Consider the following 22,149-nt stretch of genomic DNA (forward strand, 5'->3'; position numbering starts at 1 on the left):
AGAAAAGGACAAGGAAGTCGTGAAGCCCGGCGGTTTAGCTTAAATTGGATTTCTAATTCGGTCTTGGCATACTATAAGGGCTCGTTTGGTATGATGGATAGAGAAAAATAGTCCTGGGATAAAAATTAGTACCGCCTTATCCCACGTTTGGTTGGAAAAAAAACTCGGGATAACTAATCCCGGGATTAGAGTGTTTTTTTATCCCACCTTGAGGGTGGAATAACTAATCCCGGAATAACTTATCTCGGGATTAGTTATCCTGGGATAAGTTGTTTCCAACCAAACGAGCCCTAACTGTAGTTTAATAATCTAGTCACGGGCTAAACAAGAAGCTAGCAAGTGGGCTTCACTGGAATTTTAATTAGATTAAGAATATTCTTCTCGTGAATTTTGTCAAATATCCCCACGTCAAATTATTGATATTTTCTTGTGTTTATACTGACTAAACTGCTCTTGTTAATTTGTTAAAATATTTCTAGTGGAATCATCTTTTTGTACCAAGTATAATTTAGATGATGCGAGCTTCATTTTGGTTGGATTTAATTTGGAAATTGTTTTCTAATTCACAATTTATTTTGCATTTAGACTTGTAACTCTTGTTAATAGTAATAGAGAATTGGTCTGTCTCAGAGGAACTGGTTTTGCTCCTAAAACCATCAGAACATACAATTTCACTACTAAATTGATGTCCCGGAAGAAAATCCTTTCTTAGTCCCAACACAATCAGCTTTTAAATGATTATACAGAGAAACTGATTGCCTTGACTATATACTTCATTCTATTCTAAAAAAGTTAATGTAATTGAACCTACATTCTACAAGTTGCCTTGGAAATAAGAAATTCGACTAAACTTCATTCTATTCTCACTACTGGAAAATAGGCTTATGGCAACGCCGATAAAACCGTTGCTATAGACATGCGAACCGTTGCTATAGATCTATAGCAACGGTTTAACGTGCGTTCCATCTGCTCGCGTGCCAATATATCTATGGCAACGGTTTATGCAACGGTTGGTAAAACCCGTTGCTATAGCCATATCTACAGCAACGGTTGTTCCTCTTTCTGATGCAACGAGTTTTTTGTGTGTATTTGGAACGGTTTCCAACCGTCCCCATAGCCCTTTAAGCAACGCCTTTTGAGGATATTGCAACGGTTTCGTAGAGGTTATTGCAACAAGCTTTTCCTTTATTGCAACGGTTTTTGTCTATTACAACGGTCTTTTTGTATGTATAAAAATCCAGTGCAATTATTTGGAACAGCCTATTGCAATGGTTTATCTGAAATAGTAGCCCTGGTTATAAATTGATATATATATATATATATATATATATATATATATATATATATATATAATACAATACAAATTACATAAATCTGAATGTTCAACCCAAAATGCATAATTAAGTTTTACATTTCAAGATTTAGGATAAGTTTCAAAATGTTCGCTAGCAAAAAGATTCTTAGAACATGTAGAAAGCTTCATAAAAGATCTTCTCAAGTAAGATCAACGTCTTCACTGTCTCCTTCCCTTTCTTCATTTTCGATACCTACAAAAGAGAATAAATAATGTCACTACCCTTCAAATGCACGCGCACATAATACAAAGATAAAACTTATTATAAACAGATACCAATTTTGAAAAGGGACAGGGATTGAATAACTAATTCCTTGAGGTTTGAACTTAGCTTAGCTTAAGGAATTTTTAACTGTGAGACTTTGCATTTTTTTAAGACTTTTTGCATCACACAGAGGAACCATACTTGATATAAAAGAACTTAAATGCGATCCACATTTGACTCAAAAAAATGTTATCAACAACAGCTATTTCAAAATAATGAGTAGATTGAAAACATGGAAGGCGAAATATGGACCATACTAAGTCCTATTTCATACTAATGAGAGAAGGTAAATAAATTTGGACTCCTTAGAGACAACCTCATGCTTTCACACAAAAAAAAAGTTAACTATCTAACTCAAACCGGATTAAACTTAAGCTAAATTGTATGAACTAGAAAGGGAAGCTAACACCTCGACACACATCATTAAACATGAACTGTTTTGAAACATGATTAAGCTAATAACTTAGTTTATCTACTGCCTAAGTCACACGAAAACACATAATGAAATTTAATATGGGGATGGGGTTACTAAAAGTAAGCATTCAACTCACAATCTTTCACATATAGTAATAAAACCAGTTAACCAACGAAACCAGTATAAAAATCGATGTCGAACAGATTTGGAAGAGCAGCAAAAATCGAGTCTCAAATGGTTACCCAGAGCTCATTTTATACAAGAAAATCAGAATAATCCAACATTAAACATAACATTAACTTCGGGAAACAGTAAAGCTCACACCTTTCCATGAGATATTTACTAAATCGAAGTAATTCCACCCATTTCTTATCTTCTTTAAATGTTATAACAGCAAAATAAGCAAGCAGGTATTAAATTTACCAGTTTCAAAAAAAAAAAAACAATCAGGTATTGTAAAGATGAACTATTTGAGGACATCGGGGAAGAGGATGTGATTGAGGAACAACAAGCTATAACAACTGTACACAAGGGGAAGCAAGTGGCAGTAAACAAAGATCAAGTCGTGGTACAAAGAGAATTTGTAACAGTTAATAACGAGGTACAAAATGTTGTCAAGGGTCATAAAACTGGGCAGGGGAATAATCAGAGAAAAAGTTATAACAAGTGGCAGCCAAACAATGGCAAGAATAATGGGAAGAATCAAGGCAATGTTAATAAGCAATTTCCTGCACAAGGAACCAAAACTGTGACTAAGGTTGGTACTTCTAGTACCATGCAAACTGCTAAAACTGTTTGCAACTTTGGATGATGGCAATGAAGTGCATGAAGAAGTGTTGGAGGTTGATCAAGGTGGAGGTACAAAACAACAGAATGCTACAGGTCCTAATGCTAATACTGGTGTGGTGTTGCATGCTACTGAGGGAAATCAACAGCAGGTGAATGTTGATACTGCTGTGAAATCAGTTGGGGATGCAGCAGGTACAGAGGTGGGAAAAGTGTTGAATGCTGGTGTTAATGAAGATGTTGGTAGGGAATCTGCTGTAAACTCTAATGTTGTGCAAACTAAAAACAAGTTTGCATCACTAGAGGAGGGTGAGGATGAGGCATCAGTGGAAATTGTTGATCAAGCTACTGGTAGGCAGCTGGTTGCAGCAGAGAATGGTGCTAGTGTACAACAACAGCTGCTGGCAACATTTGATGCTACAGGGATTCAAAAAGAAGTGACTAATGATGCTGGGGTTACTTTGAATCCTAAGGCATCTGTGTGCACTCCTGGAAGGCAGAAACACTAATCTGGTAAGATTAAACAGTGGGTTGAAGCTTCTTTTCCAAGTCTAAATGTGCAGAAGGTCACCATGAATAAGGCTTGCCATGAGGTTCCTTCCACCACTTGTTTTACTGGTGAGAGGAATTTGTGGAGTGATCAGGTTGAAGAGGGGACTGAATTTCTGGTGGAGGAGGCATGTCCTTAAAAGCAACATGTTTGCAATAAGGGACATGCTGCAAGGAAATCTTATTGTGCCAGGTTCCATTATAAATAATCAGGAGATACATATATTTCCTGAGCAAAGTGCAGGATACTCAGAGAAACAGCAGCAATTAATACTAAATGAAGGGAAAGATCATGTGATGGACAAAAATGCAGATACTGATGATCAGACTCCAAGTTGTGGTGTGCTTACAAAGTCACCTGATGCATTGAAGTCTAATAAACATGCAGCACAATCTGGTGGGAAAGGTAAGATTATGTCACGACCCAACCCCGTGGGCCGTGACTAGTGCCCTAGCTGGACACCCATACACACTCACTTACCAAATCGGTATATCAAAGACTTATCCGTATTCAGCATACATTAAGTTATATAGATACTGAAATCGAGTGTCGTCTTAAGCGGTCATATATAGCAAAATATCATACAGAAGCCGACGAGGCTGGCGGAAAACACATCACCCAAATATATACGTCCAGACACTCACATATGGGTCGTCTCGGCCATCACAGCAAACTGACCGCTTAAGACATCGATCACAGACATAAACGAACAATAATGACCCATGACCCACATATAAGTCTACATGCCTCTAAAAACCACAACAGAAACATATGACGGGACAGGGCCCCGCCGTACCCCAAATGGTCATATTTACAGAAACATGTACGACAAAAGATATGTACCAAAAATATGGGCTCCGGATCAAAGGAGCACTCCAAAGTAGCAGAATAGGTATCCTACACTGGCGGGTCACCAGAACGAACGTCTGCACCTGCGGGCATGAAACGCAGCTCCCGAAGAAAGGGGGTCAGTACGAAATATGTACTGAGTATGTAAAGCATGGAATACTGTAATCCAAATCATAACTGAAATAAGGAGTATGGAAAATGATTACAGAATCAGTATATCAAAGCCTGTTCTGAAAACATAAGTAATGCAAATAAAAATCATGCATATGGCTCAGGAACGTGGTTGCCACTCCGACGCTGGCGCCACAACACATCATACTCCAGAAGGTTTCAAATCTCCGTACAGCCCCGACACACATCATAACATCATAACACATCATACGCCGTAACACATCATAACACCGTATATAGGCGGTACCCGGCCCTTTAGTAAGTGGCTCGGCGAACCGTAACACATCATACTGCCGAATATAACATAGTGCGCACGACAACAAAACTGGCCCGGGACTCGGCGAACGATATAATAGTAGTATGCACGAGCGGAGTAGTGAGAAACCATATGCATATAAATAAATAATTTCCAAGACTCGATGAACATATATATTTACCGACATCTGAAAGCTCAGAAACAAGTATCGGGTCAATCGGAATTAGTATACGAAAGTTATGAGCTTTTGAAGTACAAAACCTTCTAAAAGCGTTTCAGAAGCCATTTTTGGAAAAATCAAGGCCAAAATCATGTCAAGTATCTTTCGGATATCGTTATGGATCAAATCAAATAGAACCTTGGAATCATATGTACATATCAAAATATGTATCAAGGACTTTAGTCATATTAATCATCTTTTGAACAACATTCGGAAACATATCAACTAGAACTCCAAACATCGTAAATACGCATCAAACCATATGGAGTAGCTTATGGAAGTCAAGGATATTAGCCATCCTAGAGGCTCTAAGAATAAGAATCTTTCTGAAATCGTCCATATACGTCATATATTTATTCATAAGGATCATGCCAAAGAAGAAAAATGTTAGGCCTTACATACCACGCTCGCCTCCTAAGCTAATCCCAATTCAACTCTCGGGCTCCCCAAGATCTACAATAACGTTATTAATTACCAAACGTTAGCTACAAGTACTTAGAAATTCAATTCTAACTAGCACTTGTCTACAAAAATTTCGGCAGCATCTCCCCTGTAAATACAACAACCCCGAGAATTCAACTCGACCAAATTTATCAACAATCATTTCAACAATACCAACAATCAATTTGGAACATATTCTAACATTAGTAACCCGCACAACATTCAAAACAATCCCACCAACTCCGCTCCACCCGAAACTATACAAATGCAACAAAAGCCACAACAATAGATTTTCTTCCTCCAAATTCATAAACTACAACAATAATTCACACTTTAGCAACTTCACTTCTCACAATTACATAAAATCACATTAATTCCTACAACAACTCACAACAAATTTCAATGCCGACTTGAACCATTAAACCTTCATTTACATCATAAAGGCCACAACAACACAACTAACATGCTAAATAAAATTAATTCATCTTTCCTCCACCATACAACACTACACGGCCACAATCACACACACACACACCCACACGGCCCACACACAACACATAATATTTTCATGATTTTCATTCATTTCTACATACTACAACATACATAAACCTTCCATAACCTATAAAAGAAGAGAAATTCTTACCTTTTTCCTCAATTTTCCACTTGACTAAAATTTTTGGACTTGCCACCAAGAGTAGTTTTCTTGCTTCAACAATTATACCACGTTGAAGAGGACCTTTGAATTAGTAGGAATACTAGAAGAATTAATTTTTTTGGATCAAAGATTGAAGGCTTCAAATTTTTATTTTTTTTCTTGGCCGAGAGGCCCTTCTCTCTTGCTCTCCAATTCTTTTTCTTGAAAGTTCTTGAATTGATGAATAATAGTGGCCCTTTTCTCTTTTTATTTACTCAATTTAGCTTCTACATGGGCCTTGGCCCATTCCCCCTTTGGTCGGCCACCTTGGGCCTCTTCTCTTCTTTTTTTTTTCTTTTTTTTTTCCAAGCCCAATTATTCATGACTAATTATTTTGTAATTCATGAAACTATTTTTCCAAATTTCTAATTTTTCCCTTATCCTTCCTCAATATTTCCGCATCAATATTTTCATGAACAACTTATGTATTAAATAAAATCAAAATATTGCCTTATCTCTTACTAGTCACAATTATTTCGATTTATCCAAATGTGCAAAATACGGGATATAACAGATTACTTCCCAACAGCAAAAGCAGTATGATGCAAAAAATCCAAGAGCACAAGGGCAGAATAATTCAGGGAAGCTACAGTGCAGCCAAGAGGTGGATAAAAACAATGTAAGTCCAGATGGTGTTGAGGAGAAAACACATGCAGGCAGTCCAGAAATTGACATATCTACTGCAGAACATGCAACACAAGTTGATAGTAGTTGTGTCAACAAGCAGCAGCCAAGTAAAGCAAAGGGCCAGAAATCAATGCAACAACAAACTGTAGGTATTCATTATATGCAGGATTCAAGTTCTAGTTTGCAAGCAACCGAAACTGTAGTAGCAGCAGGTAATATAGTAAGTACACCTGCAGCTGTTTCAAGTAGAAATTTTTTTGATTGACCCATCTACTAATACAACTACGACAACAACACGGGTCAGTTATGTTTCATGTCTCGGCAATAGGAACTATCTGCTAGTACAGTTACAGTTAAATGGAAATGAATCACTTCTATAAATAAAGTATATCGCAGTCAAACCTTTTGTCTAGCAAGTGTGTCCCAGTGAATATCTCTAAAAAATGGATGCAGCTTCACCTGCATTAGGGTCATAGTCATTCTACAATTTATTCTCGAGATCCCGAATGAACAGAGTTAGGTTCAATATCAAAGTTAGTTGTAAAACAGAACATCACCTCTGATGCTCCTCCAGCTCCAAGTCTCATATTAGGATCTTCTGTTAGTAATCTGAAATTTACCACGATAGCAGCTTTCAAAAGTTGAGAGAAACAAAAATTTCTACAATAGATAAGTTACAAAGATAAGAATATTGTGTTTATTATTACTAAAGCCTTTTTTTTAGTCACCCAAACTTGCAGATCTATTATAATGTTGAAAGCGATATCGAGCCAAATATTTGAAATAGTTCTACATCAACTTTGTAAACAAAGAGGATTCTTCCTCATTAAATATGTCAAGCAGTAATACAGTGATATACAAATAAGAGCAGTTAAGGTAGCCTTACTGCAAATAGAAACACTGCACAGGCAGAGTAAGAGCCTTCCCCTAGTCCCTTTTGCAGGCGTACAGAACTGCATCTATGGGGAAGCCAGAAATCAAAAATTCACGAAAAAGGATGGTGATGCTGCAAACCAGCTTAAAAATGCCATTGTTGTAGCTGACATAAATCTCGTGCAGTGGTTCACTTTACATTTGTCAAGATCATTGCTAATAAGAACTGTAATTCCAGCTGATGCACAGGTGGCAGCAAATGTAAGAGTAGAAGTGATCCCATCACCAACGGCAAATAGACTGACAATTGTTGCATTTCTATAACTTCTTTTCACCAATATTGCATATACATCAGCTATAGAAAGTACAAGGCTCCATATGATCTATAATCCAACAGCTGCTACAAGGTAGCTGAAAGCAGTAACAGTGGGGAAATCAGAGGTGGTAACCATAACACAAATAGAGATAATGATGCAAATCTTAGTAGCAACACCTGAAAAATCCAGAATCAATTCAGCAACAATTAATTATTGTTCAAAACCGAGCCAGTTCACATTTTTGGCAGAATAGATCCACTCCAAATATATAATTATCACGATTATCCTTTACATAGAAGATTCTTCGTCTGTTCCATTGGGAAGGATGTGTTTTTCTTCACGCTAGATGGAAGTACTGTCTACTCTTTGTAAATACAGAAGAATTCCTGAATGGAAAAATATTAACTAAAAGCTTTTGGCATCTAATAGAGGGTCAAGATTGTTAATCGATTTTAGAGTATTTATAAACAAGTTTTTCATTATAACTGACAATGCTTTTTTAGTCAAAAGTCGAGTGCATTCTAGTGATCCACGGTCTCTCTCAAATTCACAAAATTAATTCCTCATAATTCAAGCATGCTAGGGCCTCCATCTATATTTCCTCATCCCATAAATGAGAACTAGCTAAAAGCTGAAGGTTCTTGGAAAACGAACTTCCCAACTGAAAACTAAGAAGATGAAAATGGGACTTTAAATAACAACCAGTATAAAATTAAATTACCAACGAAACCAATATAAAATTCAATATCAAACAGAATTGTAAGAGCTACAAAATATTATTGAAATTACCTTTCGACGAGCAACGAATTGAGGCGTTTGAGAGTTGACAATGCTTCGAGCTTTCACCGTGGACAACGAGTTTAGAACAAGAATAAACAAACACAAATGAGAAGCAAAAGAAAGGAAATTCCAAGAGCAAAGAAAACCTAATTTCTGTTAGATTCTTGAGAGAAAAAATCGTGTCTCACAAGCTCATTTTATACAACAAAATCAGAACAATCCAACATTAGACACGACATTAACTTCGAAAACAGTAAAGCTCACACCTTTCCGCTAGATATTTACTAAATCGAAGTAATTCCACCCAACACAACAACAAAATAAGCAACCAGATATTGTAAAAAGATTGAGACTAAAAAAAAAAAAAAAGGAATATCAAGAAATCAGAGCCCATACTTATTCAAAAAAATAAATAAATCAAAACTCATACCCCAAACGATTTTATTTTAGAATTGGAAGAACATGCAAAATAAATCCAGAAAAAAGAGATGAGAGAATAGAGAAGATAACCTGGAATGGAGTAACCCGGCTACGAGATTCAGTAGAGCATTGATAATTAGGGTGCAAAGTGAACTAGAAATTAGTAGAGAGAGATAGAGTGAAGTGGGTGATGAATTTAGTAGAGAGAGAGAGAGTTCAGTGTTTAATTTGGTTCAATACAGATTTTACGATTTTTGGCTAAAAGGAAAAATAATGTGGTCTCTGTGTCAGGCGGGTCTACAGTGAAAATAAGGAAAATTTGGGAGGGAATTTAAAATCGTTGCAATAGAAACAAAACTGTTGTCATATTAAAACTATTGCAACGGTTAAAAAAAACCGTCCCATTAGGGACATGTATGGTGACGGTTTAGATACAATTGCAACGGTTTAGACGCTAAAGTGTAGCTATAGCATTCTGTCCTTGTGCAACGGGTATAACCGTTGCAGTACCTCGGTTACAGCAACGGTTGTATAATCGTTGCAGAGGAAGGCGTTGCCATAGCCCTAATTTCCAGTAGTGTCTGAAAAAGTTAACGTAATTGAACCTACATTCAACAAGTCGGAAATAAGGAATTCGACTAAGTGCTACCAATGAATGTAACCGTAGCACTTATGTGTGAGTATACTTGTAGTATTTCTCATCATAAAATTTATAAAAAAAATAAAAAATGAAGAAGTTCAAAATTGAAACTTTATCATAGCATACAATCTTGAGATACTTCACCTGTTACTTACTACTGAAATTGTACGTAATATATTTTTATCTTGAGACTAATTTATGACTAAGGCATTAGTTGTATGCATTTTAAATTCCATGTTAATAATACTTTGATCAACAATAACTATCCTATGAAATTCAATTTTCAACTTTGTCACAGACGATACTTACTGGAGAATACAAAACAAAGCTTTTTTTTTTTTTTTGGTGATTTTTCATATAGAATTCGATGTCACTTTTCATTTTTCCATTTTGATCTGCTTTCCTAAAGCAAATGGATTTATTGAGATAGTAAACTACTTCCTTTATGTTTTATCCTTTAAGCAGTTATTTAGATTTAGAATGGTTTCGTCCTCTTTCCATCTCGTATTTCCTTATCGTTCTACTAATATGGAAAAAAATTCAGAGAAGTTTATAAACTTGGATGAATGCTACATGCTTTTTTCCTTTCAATTATAATTCTCTACCATTATTTCTGCTATTTAGGCGTAGTTGTAGTGGCTGTCATCTGATATGGACTAGAATGAGCAGGTTAGATTTAAAAGCCGTCAACAAGGTGTTCAATATGTCCTCTGAGATTTAAGAAGGAAAAATCGTGCCCAAACAAACCAAAATATGTACATTATAAGTAGAAAGGCAAACAAACTGGACGAAAGGGATACTAATAGAAACATATTTATTTCCAAAGGGCACATAAACAGTGGTCTTTCCAACCATTAGCAATCCGAAACAAATCACAACCTTGCACCTAACGAGAAGTTTAGCGCAGGAGATAAATACAACATCACAAACTGCTACAGAAATGAATATTAAAAACGAACTTCAGAAACAAAAAAGAAATTAGAGAATCGTCTAGGGACAAGTGAAGCCCTTTGGAGCCTTCTTACTGCAAACATTGAGAAGTAAGTTAAGGGAAATAGGGAGATTAAGGTTGATTCCCAAAATATTAGCCTTAAGTGCAGTGCAAAGGCAGACAGCAGCCTCCAAGTCTACAAGATTTTCAATAAGACTGCAGCATGGTGTCACAGGTGGAGTTCCAAGTGTTACATTCAACAAACCGTTAAGCACGTTAGCACAAACACCTAATTTTAGGGCATCAGTTGGGCATTTGCCTTCTTTTGAAGGAGGAGGGGGACACGGCTTTGGCGTTGGCTTTGGCTTTGGCTTTGGTTTTGGTTTAGGGCCAGGGCAAGTGTTGCATGCACTCACCACACTGAAGAAAAGGATATTGAATAGAAGAAACAGGGCAAGTGACTTAGCCATATTGGATTCTAAAATTTGCTAGCTAAAGGGATAGTATTAGAGAAATGATGATGAAGAATTAAAAGGATGGTTGGCTTTTATAGGCTGCATGCATAAGGATGGGACAATCAAAAGATTGATGAGAAAACATTCTTAACCTATGTGTGTAAACCTGGAATTGTAGCTGGCAAGAAGCATATTAATTTATCTGGTAGATCTTGGAGGTATGTGAAGATGGAATTAATACAGGGGTGCCATGTTCCTTGTTTAGTTCCAACCTAGAATTCTATTGTTTTATTTCGTTCCTCTATCAAAATATTCTATATACTGATGGTGCATTCCTCAGGCTCGTCGGTAATGTTTCCGATGAATTTCCCAATGAAAATCCCTTACCGACGACTCAAATTACGATAGAACATCCAAATAGTCAAGTACAGGGGATAATTAGGATCAAAGATAGTTTAGGGGTGTGTTCGGTATGGAGGAAAATGTGTTCTTGAAAAGTAAGTGAATTTCTACTTATTTTCTCGGGTTCGTTTGGGTAGTGGAAAATAAATAAATTTCTTACTTATTTTCTCATTTTCGTTTGGTTGGTAGAAAACATTTTTCGAAAAATACCCACTCAAGCCCCACCACATCCACAACCCCACCAGCCCCTCCAATTTTTTTAATTTTTAACCACGCAAACTTTCAATTTTTATAATTTTTTAATAAATATAAAATTAAATAGGAAGTAGAAAATTCGAGTGGGGTAGGGGGTGTGTGCGGGGATAGGTGTAGAGAATAAAAAAAGAAAACTTTTCAAAACTTAAAAAAAAAAAATTAGAGGGGGTGGTGGGGTGTCGGGGGGTGGGTGTGGGTGGGGTGAAAAAATAAAAAAAGAAACTTTTTTAGGAAAAAAGAAAAAAAAATTGGGGGGGGGGGGGGGGCAGGGGGTGGGGGTGGGAGAGGGGGATGTGTTGGTGTAGAAAACGCAGAAGAAACATTTTTGGGTGCGGGGGGTGGGTGTTGCATAGGTTGCGGGAGTGGTTGGGGTTGGGTTGGGCAGGGAGTGTGTGGTGCATGGGTTGCAGGAGTGGTTGGGGTTTGGTAGTTGGGGAGTGGGGGTGGATGGTGCAAAAAACAAAAAACAAAAAAAATTCAAAACTTTTTTTTCAAAACAAAATTAATTTTTTTGGGTGGGAGGGGGGGTGTTGGGTCGCGGGGTGGCGTGGGGGTGGGGGTGGGTTGTGTGGTGCTAGGGTGGTTGGTGGAATGCACTTGTGGACTTGTTTTCTCTACTTTTATTAGGAAAGTCATTTTCCCCATTTTTGAAGAACTTGTTTTCCTAAACAAAATATTTTTCAAAATTTTTGGCTAAACGAACGTGAGAAAATCAAAAAATATTTTTCGGAAAATGTTTTTCTCCATAACTGAACACACCTAGGTGTACACTAAGTAAAAGGTTTCAAGTTCAGGGAGGTCTAGAGATATTTTGCGTATTTTCTAGGTTAGTAGTTGATTACACTTTATATAATTACTTGTATTTCACTTTAAATGACTTGACAATATTAATTAAAGATTTAAATTTGAACCCCAAACATGGCAGAAAATCTCCTTGTACTAGAATGCTAGCTAGAGTGTTATTCAAAAGGAAAGCAATGTGACTGTGTGAGCAAACTTTGACAAGTTTCACAACCACCAGGAGGTGTTATGGGATGGATGAGATCCTTCTATCTTTGATTAGAAATCTCGAATTTGAGTCCCGAGAATGACGAAATTCCTAGCAGGGTGTCCTGCCCCATGTATCCCCTAGGCAGCGATTCTAGATTAATCGAACTAGTGAATTCCAAATACCAGATGATTATGAAATAAAAGGACAAGGAAGTCGTGCGTTCGGGGAAATGTGAAGCCCTGGCGATTTAGCTTAAATTGGATTTCTAATTCGGTCTTGGCATATACTATAACTGTAGTTTAATAATCTAGTCACGGGCTAAACAAGAACCTAGCAAGTGGGCTTCACTGGAATTTTAATTAGATTAAGAATATTCTTCTCGTGAATTTTGTCAAATATCCCCACGTCAAATTATTGATATTTTCTTGTGTTTATATTGACTAAACTACTCTTGTTAATTTGTTAAAATATTTCTAGTGGAACCATCTTTTTGTACCAAGTATAATTTAGATGATGCGAGCTTCATTTTGGTTGCATTTAATTTGGAAATTGTCTTCTAATTCACAATTTATTTTGCATTTAGACTTGTAACTCTTGTTAATAGTAACAGAGAATTTGTCTGCCTCAGAGGAGCTGGTTTTGCTCCTAAAACAATCAGAACATACATCTGTTCATACTAAATTGATGTCCCGGAAGAAAATCCTTTCTCAGTCCCAGCACAATCAGCTTTTAAATGAGAGAAACTGATTACTTTAACTATATACTTCATTCTATTATGAAAAAGTTAACGTGATTGAACCTCTACAAGTTGCCTTGGAAATAAGGAATTCGACTAAGTGCTACCAATGAATGTAACCGTAACACTTATGCGTGAGTATACTTGTAGTAATTCTCATCATAAAATTTATTAAAAAAACAAAAAGAAGAAGTTCAAAAATTGGAACTTTATCATAGCATACAATCTTGAGATACTTCATCTGTTACTTACTAGTGAAATAGTACGAGATACTCTATATTTTAATCTTGAGACTAATTTATGACTAAGGCATTAGTTGTATGCATTTTAAAGTCCATGCTAATAATACTTTGATCTACCATAACTTTCCTATGAAATTCAATTTTCAATTTTGTTACAGACAATACTTACTGAAGAATACAAAACAGAGCTTTTTATTGGTGATTTTCATATAGAATAGAATTGGATGTCACTTTTCATTTTTTCTGTTTTGATCTGCTTTCTAAAGCAGGTGGATTTACTGAGGTAATAAACTAGTTCCTTTATGTTTTATCCTTTAAGCAGTTATTTAGATTTAGAATGTTTTCGTCCTCTTTCCATCTCGTATTTCCTTATCGTTCTACTAATATGGAAAAAAATTCAGAGAAGTTTATAAACTTGGATGAATGCTACATGCTTTTTTCCTTTCAATTATAATTCTCTACCATTATTTCTGCTATTTAGTTGTAGTTGTAGTGGCTGTCATCTGATATGGACTAGAATGAGCAGGTTAGATTTAAAAGCCGTCAACAAGGTGTTCAATATGTCCTCTGAGATTTAAGAAGGAAAAATCGTGCCCAAACGAACCAAAATATGTACATTATAAGTAGAAAGGCAAACAAACTGGACGAAAGGGATACTAATAGAAACATATTTATTTCCAAAGGGCACATAAACAGTGGTCTTTCCAACCATTAGCAATCCGAAACAAATCACAACCTTGCACCTAACGAGAAGTTTAGCGCAGGAGATAAATACAACATCACAAACTGCTACAGAAATGAATATTAAAAACGAACTTCAGAAACAAAAAAGAAATTAGAGAATCGTCTAGGGGCAAGTGAAGCTCTTTGGAGCCTTCTTACTGCAAACATTGAGAAGTAAGTTAAGGGAAATAGGGAGATTAAGGTTGATTCCCAAAATATTAGCCTTAAGTGCAGTGCAAAGGCAGACAGCAGCCTCCAAGTCTACAAGATTTTCTATAAGACTGCAGCATGGTTTCACGGGTGGAGTTCCAAGTGTTACATTCAACAAACCGTTAAGCACGTTAGCACAAACACCTAATTTTAGGGCATCAGTTGGGCATTTGCCTTCTTTTGAAGGAGGAGGGGGACATGGCTTTGGCGTTGGCTTTGGCTTTGGCTTTGGTTTTGGTTTAGGGCCAGGGCAAGTGTTGCATGCACTCACCACAGTGAAGAAAAGGATATTGAATAAAAGAAAGAGGACAAGTGATTTAGCCATCTTGCAAGAATATTTAATTTGCTAGCTAAAGAGAAATTAGAGAAATGTATTGAATGATAATGGTGATGAAGAATGTATCATATGGCTGGTTTTTATAGGCTGCATGCATAAGGAGGGAGATCAAAAGAATGAGGAGAAAACAATCTTAGCCCATGTGCACAAACATGGAATTTTTGCTGGCAAGAAGCAAATTAATTAATCTGGGATCTTGGAGGTATATGTGAAGATGAATTAATACAGGTCGACATGTTCCTCATCTAGTTCCAACCTATTAATATTACAAACACCAACAACACACCCAGCGTAGTCCCACAAGTGCGGTTTGGGGCGGGTAGAGTATTCGTAGACCTTACCCCTACCTTGGGAGGTAGAGAGGTTTTTTCTGATAGACCCTCGACTCAAACCTAATAATATCATTGTTTTATTTTATCCCTCTATCAATGTATTTTATATACAGACGGTGTAAAATATATTAATATGAGTGGAGTTTATAGTAGGGGGTTATCTTATTTTCTAATTGACTAGTCAATTGCACTTAGATAATTACTTGTATTTCACTTTAAATGACTTGAAGTGTAAATTAAGAATTTATATTTGGACCCCAAACATGACAAAATCTCCTCACTAGAATGCTAGCCAAACTAGTGTTACTCAAAAGGAAAGCAAAGTCAGTGCGACTGTGTGAGCAAACTTTGACAAGTTCCACGACCACCAAGGGGTATTGTGAGTTTAGTGAGATCATTCTATCCTCAACTAAGGTCTCGCGTTCGAATTCTGAGAATAGAGAAATTTCTAGTACTGGGCGCGTCCTCTTTTATGTGCCCTATGCGACGAATCTGAACTAATTTAGCTAGCCACAAGTTCAGGGAGATATGAACCGCTGGTCCATTATTGGATTTGTAATTCGGTCTTGGCGCGGCATACTATAGTTCAATAATCTAGTCACGGGCGACACAAGAACCTAACAAGTGAACTTCACCAGAATTTTAATTATATTAAGAATATTCTTCCCATGAATATTGCCAAAGAACCCCAGCTCAAATTAGTGATGTTTTCTTGTGTTTATACTGAATAAACTACTATTGTTAAATTGTTAAAATATTTCTAGTGGAACCATCTCTTTGTACCAAGTATAATTTAGAAGATGCGAGCTTGATTCTGGTTGGATTTAATTTGGAGATTGTCTTTTAGTTCACAATCTATTTTGCATTTAAACTTTTAACTCTTGTTAATTAATAGTAATAAATAATAAGTTCTCTTACGCTCAAGCAAAAGAAGAAGCTCGGCTATTTCCCTTCTATTCTGAAAAATTGACCTAATTGAATCTACATTCTACAATTTGCTTTCAAAATAAGGAATTCGATTAAGTGCTACCAGTGAATGCAATTATAGCACATATGTGTGAGTATTTGAAGTATTTCTCATCATAAATTTTGTAAAAAGAAAAAAAAAATAGAAGAAGTTTACTTGTTGGAACTTTGTATAGTGGCATACAAATTACAAACTTGATATACCTCATGTGTTGCTAGTGAAATACTCCTAGTTAGTTGTTTGTCTTCAAACTAATTTATGACAAAGATATTAGTTGTATTTGTTTTAAAGTGTATACTAATAAATAATACTTTGAAGTTTGATCTACCATAAATATATTAAAAAGTTAAAGTTAGCTCATATTGTGTAACATGGTATTAAGTAACGAATGTGTAAACTAGGATCAGTCGAAAAGAGTTTCTCTAGAACAATCCAAGATTGCAACTTTCTGCTATTTCCTCTTTTACAAAGGAGAGTAACTATGCAGAGTTTATTGGGCCTAATCATTATGAGTTGAGGATGGGCCACTTTCAAAAAATTGCGTGCCCTTCATATGGATTGGTCTTTATTTTTGGGCAACTTACAATAATAACTACCTTTTAAGGATTATTAACAATTAGTAGCTACTTTTTATCAATTTACAATTCGTAGCTAGCTTATGACAAATTCGTTGTATCTGAGTTTATTTGAATACACTGTTCATTTGTATCCAACCTTATCTGATGTCACGTGTATTTGACTGTATTTGAATACATGCAACCTTAATATCTCTGAATACATGTGTATTTAAAATGATTGTATTCCAATGCATTTAAATAGATGACGGAGATGTGGATTTTATTGTATTTATATATTGTTGTAACCTTTTGTTTGGCTGTATTTGATATATTCGAGCTCCGATCATCAAGCTCGCCGCCAGGCGTCGCAAGGGTTAAATGTATTTGACTATATTTTAATGTATTTGAGCTGTCGCCGGCTAGTATTTCACTGCTATAGAGTGTATTCAAGTGTACCAAACAATGAAAGGGGTAAATTTGTATACAATAAGAAAAATTCAAATACAATATTTCAGATACACTGTATTTACTCGAAAAAATTGTATACAAAAATATGTATATAGATCATTCAAACAACATATACAGTCAAATAAATCTAGTTTGCTTGAAAATACAATCAGCCAAATTCATTAAACTTATATTTACACTAAAAAAATGACGAAATACACTCAGTCATGAGATACAAGAAGGAGAAAAAGTCATCGATCCCGGTCAAATCTTCGGTCAAATACAAAAACAAATACGCTAAAATTTTTACGAATACGCTCAAATACACTCAGATTTGATATACAAGAAAGAGAAGAAACCATGGATACTGGTCCAATCTCAGGTCAAATAAAAAAAAACACTAAAAAAATGTCCAACATCAGGAAGCAGGAAACAATCCAGTATGTTTGCTCCTCCACCCATACGAGAATGTGTCTGCATATCTTCATGCAAATATTCTACAACAAAATTCATAAATTGAATAATACAGTCTCTGATCTGGACGGTGGCGACAACAGTACACTCAGATCTGGGCGGTGCAACGAAGAGAGAAGGGCAGAGAGTGGTGAGAGATGACAGTGCAATAGAGAGAGATGGGTTAGAGACTGTGGATGAGGAGAGAGAGAGAGAGAGGTGAAGGAGCGGATTTGAGAGGGAATGGAGAGAGAGAGAGAGGCGATGGAGGAGAGAGAAAGGTGAGGGAGAAGAGAGGAGTGAGGGAGAAATACCAGCCATAAACCTAATATATTTTGGTATAGCTACGAATGGTAATTTACAAAATCACTATAGTTACTAAATATAAATAAATTAAAAGGTAGTTATGGTTAATAATTACCTGTTAGAGGTAATAAGCCAAGTAATTATTCCTTTTAATTTTTACGCCTTAAATAGCTGGTCTTTAATTTTTTTTCCCTACTTGTCATTTAATGAAAATTTGTGGGTCAAAGTACCCTTATTCGCTAGTCTATGAAACCAGAGATTATGGGCTCGAACCCCAGCAGAGTAAAAAAAAAAATGACAAGGCAAGGTTTTCATAAAAACTATGTCTATTCGGGGTAAAGTTATGCCTTAAGGCATAGTTCTGTAGAAATTAAGTTATACTACAAAACTATGCCCTAAGGCATAACTTTGCCCGAATATGCATAATCTCCATGAAAACCTTGCCTTGCAATTTCTTTTTTCAGTTCGAACCCAAAACGTGAGGGGTATTTTCGGCCACCTTTTTATTACTTAAAGTGTCGAAGGACAAAAATGAAAGACCAGCGATTTGAGGGGCAAAAATTAAAGACCACCCCCGAAATAAGGCATTTGTTCGAATGGCCCGGCCACTTTTAGCAAAAGGTAACCTTGGTTGAAACGCGAAATACTTGTACTGTACTATTTCCATTGAAGAAATTGCATGATTTGTCATTCAAATGGGTTGGTCTTTAATTTTTGTCCTTCAAAATCGAACTTATGCCTAGTGGAGCGTGATTTTTAACGGCATGGACATAACTTGTGAAATATTTTGATGCGAAATTATAAACTTATGCCCCGTGAAAAAATTATTTGCGTTGAGGGACAAAAATTAAAGACCAATGCAAAATGGAGACAGAAGTGCAAATGACCCAACCATTCCTTACAATAATGGAGTCCACTAATTGGTATACATTCTTAATCTAAATTCAAAACTTGGGCCGCAGAACTAAGAAGCTTAGGCATATAAAACAATTCTCTAGTTCCAACTAGTGGTGTTCATGGTTGAGACAACTACATATATATACATCTTAAGGAGAAATATTTACGAAATGTGACGATAGTTTTATATTTACAAAACATAACATTACAAACCATATACAATACATGCTTTTAAATATATATATATATATATATATATATATATTATTTTTTTTATTTTATTTTTTTTAAAAATTTTTTTTAAAAAAATTATTTTTTCGCTCAAAAATTTATGTATGAAAGTTGTATGAAATGTGTATATCTCGCTCAAGGCTTAGAAAGTTCGCTCAAAATTTAGTGTATGAAAATGGTATGAAAAATGTATGAAATGTGTATATCTCGTTCAAGGCTTAAAAAATCCGCTCAAAATTATGTGTATGAAAACAGTATGAAATTTGTATCTCACTCAAGTCTTAAAATTTCTGTTATATCCCGTGTTTTCACACGTTTGAAAAAAACTTGAATTATATTGGATTCTTGAGATATAAGGTCAAATTTGATATTTTGTTGGACATAGGAGCTATGCATGAAAGAATAGAGTCATGAAAGTGTGAGACAAGGCTAAGGGCAATTTTGAAAATTAGTTTCGGGAATTACAAAACGTGGACTATAAGTCATTGGGCCAAAAATAATGGAATGGAATTTAAGGCCCAATGCATTGTAGTGGCCGGCCATAGTGGCCCAAGCCCAAAAATTTGTATTAAATTTCCATGTGATTAATTATCATAAGGTCTTGATCCAAGCCCAACTAATTAGTCATGTGCATGATCATGTGACAATTAATATAAGAAGCCTAAAGTCTTCATTATATGCATTAGAACATTCAAGAAAAATAAGCAAGAAAGAAGTCAAGAACAAGAGCAAAAAAACCAAGAGGGTTTCGGGTTTGGCTTAGAAAAATAGCCACCAAAAATATTGCTCCAAAAATTCATTTCTTGTGATTTTCCTACTAAGTCAAGGTTCCTTTGTAACTTGGTATAGTTGGTTTGGAGTGGGGAGCATTAGATTCCTCAAAGTGAACACAAGTTCAAGTGAAGAAGACTTGAAGAAAAGGTAAGAATTTCTACCTTTTTATTGTGTTATGAAGTTTTGATTGTGTTGTAGTATGTAGAAATGTGTTGATTGTATGGAAAAATGGAAGTTTGTAATGTGGGTTTGGAATTGGAGGTGTAGCCGTGTGTATATATATGTTGTATAGCCAAAATGTATAGAATTCATGTTATATTTTAGTTGTGATTGTGATGAAATGCATATGGGAATTGAAAGTTGGATGAATTTAGTTGATATGGAAAAATAAGCATATGGCCGTGTGGTATATTGCATTTGGAATAGAAATGAATTAAGTTGTTTAGTGTATTGGAGTGTTGTTGTAATGCTTGATATGTAAATGAAGTTAGAATGATATAAGTTTGTATTGAATTGGAATGTAGAAACTTATGTCGTTTTAGTATGATTTTCCGACATTAAGGAAATGAAGTTGTTTGGTTGTGAATTATGATGATCATTGATGAATTTGGAAGTTGGAAACTTGTTATGAAGTTGTATGCCAAAGATTTGATGTTTTGCATAAGTTATGACTTTGGCGGAAAGTTGTATATTATGTATATCGAGTGTATACCTTAAGGAAAACGATATGAAATGTTTCTAGAACTATATGGTGATGATCTTGATTGTTGTTGAATGTGAAATTATTGATATTAGTTGAAAGTGGGCTGAATTGAAGATTTTGTCAACTTGTGAGAAAAATGACTAGTTGAGGGATAATTGTGTTTTTAATGTTCATTGTTGATATTGTTGTTGTCGTTTGGGTTGTTGTTGATGATTTATAGCCGAGTTGAATTCTCGGGGTGCTATATGTATAGGGGAAGTGCTGCCGAAATTTCGGTAGCCAAATATGCATTAAGTTGGAACTTTGGTATTCATAGCTTACAATTGGTAAACTTGACCAATTGCAGTTTTTCGACGAAACGGGAAGTGAGTTTGGAAAGGCTTAAGGAGCGTGAAAGGTATGTAAAGCAACCCCGATTCTTCCCTTGGCATGCCCTTAGTGTGTTAGGGTCGGATCCGGGCCTCGAAAGACTTCTTGGCCCTCGAAATCCGCAAGAGAAAATTTCAGTTTTTCCTTCAGTAGAATTGAACCATCTTTGATACGTTATTTCTTGAAATTATGCAACTTTGCTCCAAATTACTTGGAAAGTCATAGAATGTCTGTATAACCTTTTTAGGTGGTACCATAAGCTTAGAGGGCATGATTTGAGCCCGCCGCCTTATTTGTCCCGAGGCGGGCCCACTATTTCCGGTTTCTCCCTTAACGTGCTAAAGCTTCCTTTTCAAGCGATTTTTGAAAGAAATGTTTTGATTACCCTACTAATCGCTTAACGAATATTGTTTTAAATATTCTATTAAATATTATAAATTATTTTGACACTCAGAATGACTTCAGGAAGGTTATGTTTCTGTAATTTATTATGATGTCCGAGATACATTTATTATGATTCCGTCCGACTCCAGTGGATTTGTTTGGCTGTGATACGCTTCATTGAGTCTTTGAAAACATTTGTGATATTTTTAAATTGCATTAGTCTCTCACTACTCCATTCGTGGATGTCCCAATGTTTCCCACACTGAGCCCGGGCCAGGATATGTTGTCAAGCGTGATTCTCTGCATTGTTCGCCGCGCCCCGATGTGAGGGGGCAGGTATACGCGTACATGGGTCTGTGGAGTATGATGTGCCATGTCCGCCTATTCTGATCTGATCTGTTATGGCCATTCTGATATGACATTTTATGATACGGGGCCACGCCCCTTTTTCTGATTCCTCTGTATTGTGGCACCAGTGTCGGGAGGGTGACCACGTTCTGTCTGCCGAGTCCCGTGGCAGGGGCCGGATATGATATGACATATGTTTCTGTACACATTCTGTCTGTTTTGGAAAATATGCATTTGACACTCTGGATTTTGTACTCATTTTCTGTAACCATTATGATTTGACTTCTGTGATTCCGCTTTACATATTCAGTACATATTTCGTACTGACCCCCTTCCTTCGGGGGCTGCGTTTTCATGCCGCGCAGGTACAGACGACAGGTTCGCTGATCCATCTGTTTAGGATCCCACTTCTGCTATTTTGGGGCGCTCTCTTCTTCAGAG

At 36.1% G+C, this 22,149-nt stretch overlaps 2 protein-coding genes across 2 annotated transcripts; both read right to left on the reverse strand.

The window, feature by feature from the left end:
- Positions 1-10,450: 10,450 nt before the first annotated feature.
- LOC132638153 (14 kDa proline-rich protein DC2.15-like) lies at positions 10,451-11,222 on the reverse strand. Its single transcript, XM_060355125.1, has one exon. The coding sequence runs from the start codon at positions 11,057-11,059 to the stop codon at positions 10,649-10,651; it is 411 nt and encodes a 136-aa protein (XP_060211108.1). The 5' UTR covers positions 11,060-11,222; the 3' UTR covers positions 10,451-10,648.
- Positions 11,223-14,319: 3,097 nt separating this feature from the next.
- On the reverse strand, positions 14,320-15,133 carry LOC132638154 (14 kDa proline-rich protein DC2.15-like). Its single transcript, XM_060355126.1, has one exon. The coding sequence runs from the start codon at positions 14,926-14,928 to the stop codon at positions 14,518-14,520; it is 411 nt and encodes a 136-aa protein (XP_060211109.1). The 5' UTR covers positions 14,929-15,133; the 3' UTR covers positions 14,320-14,517.
- Positions 15,134-22,149: the final 7,016 nt, after the last annotated feature.

This window comes from Lycium barbarum, chromosome 4 (genome assembly GCF_019175385.1).
Source record: "Lycium barbarum isolate Lr01 chromosome 4, ASM1917538v2, whole genome shotgun sequence".
Classification (NCBI taxonomy): Eukaryota; Viridiplantae; Streptophyta; class Magnoliopsida; order Solanales; family Solanaceae; genus Lycium; species Lycium barbarum.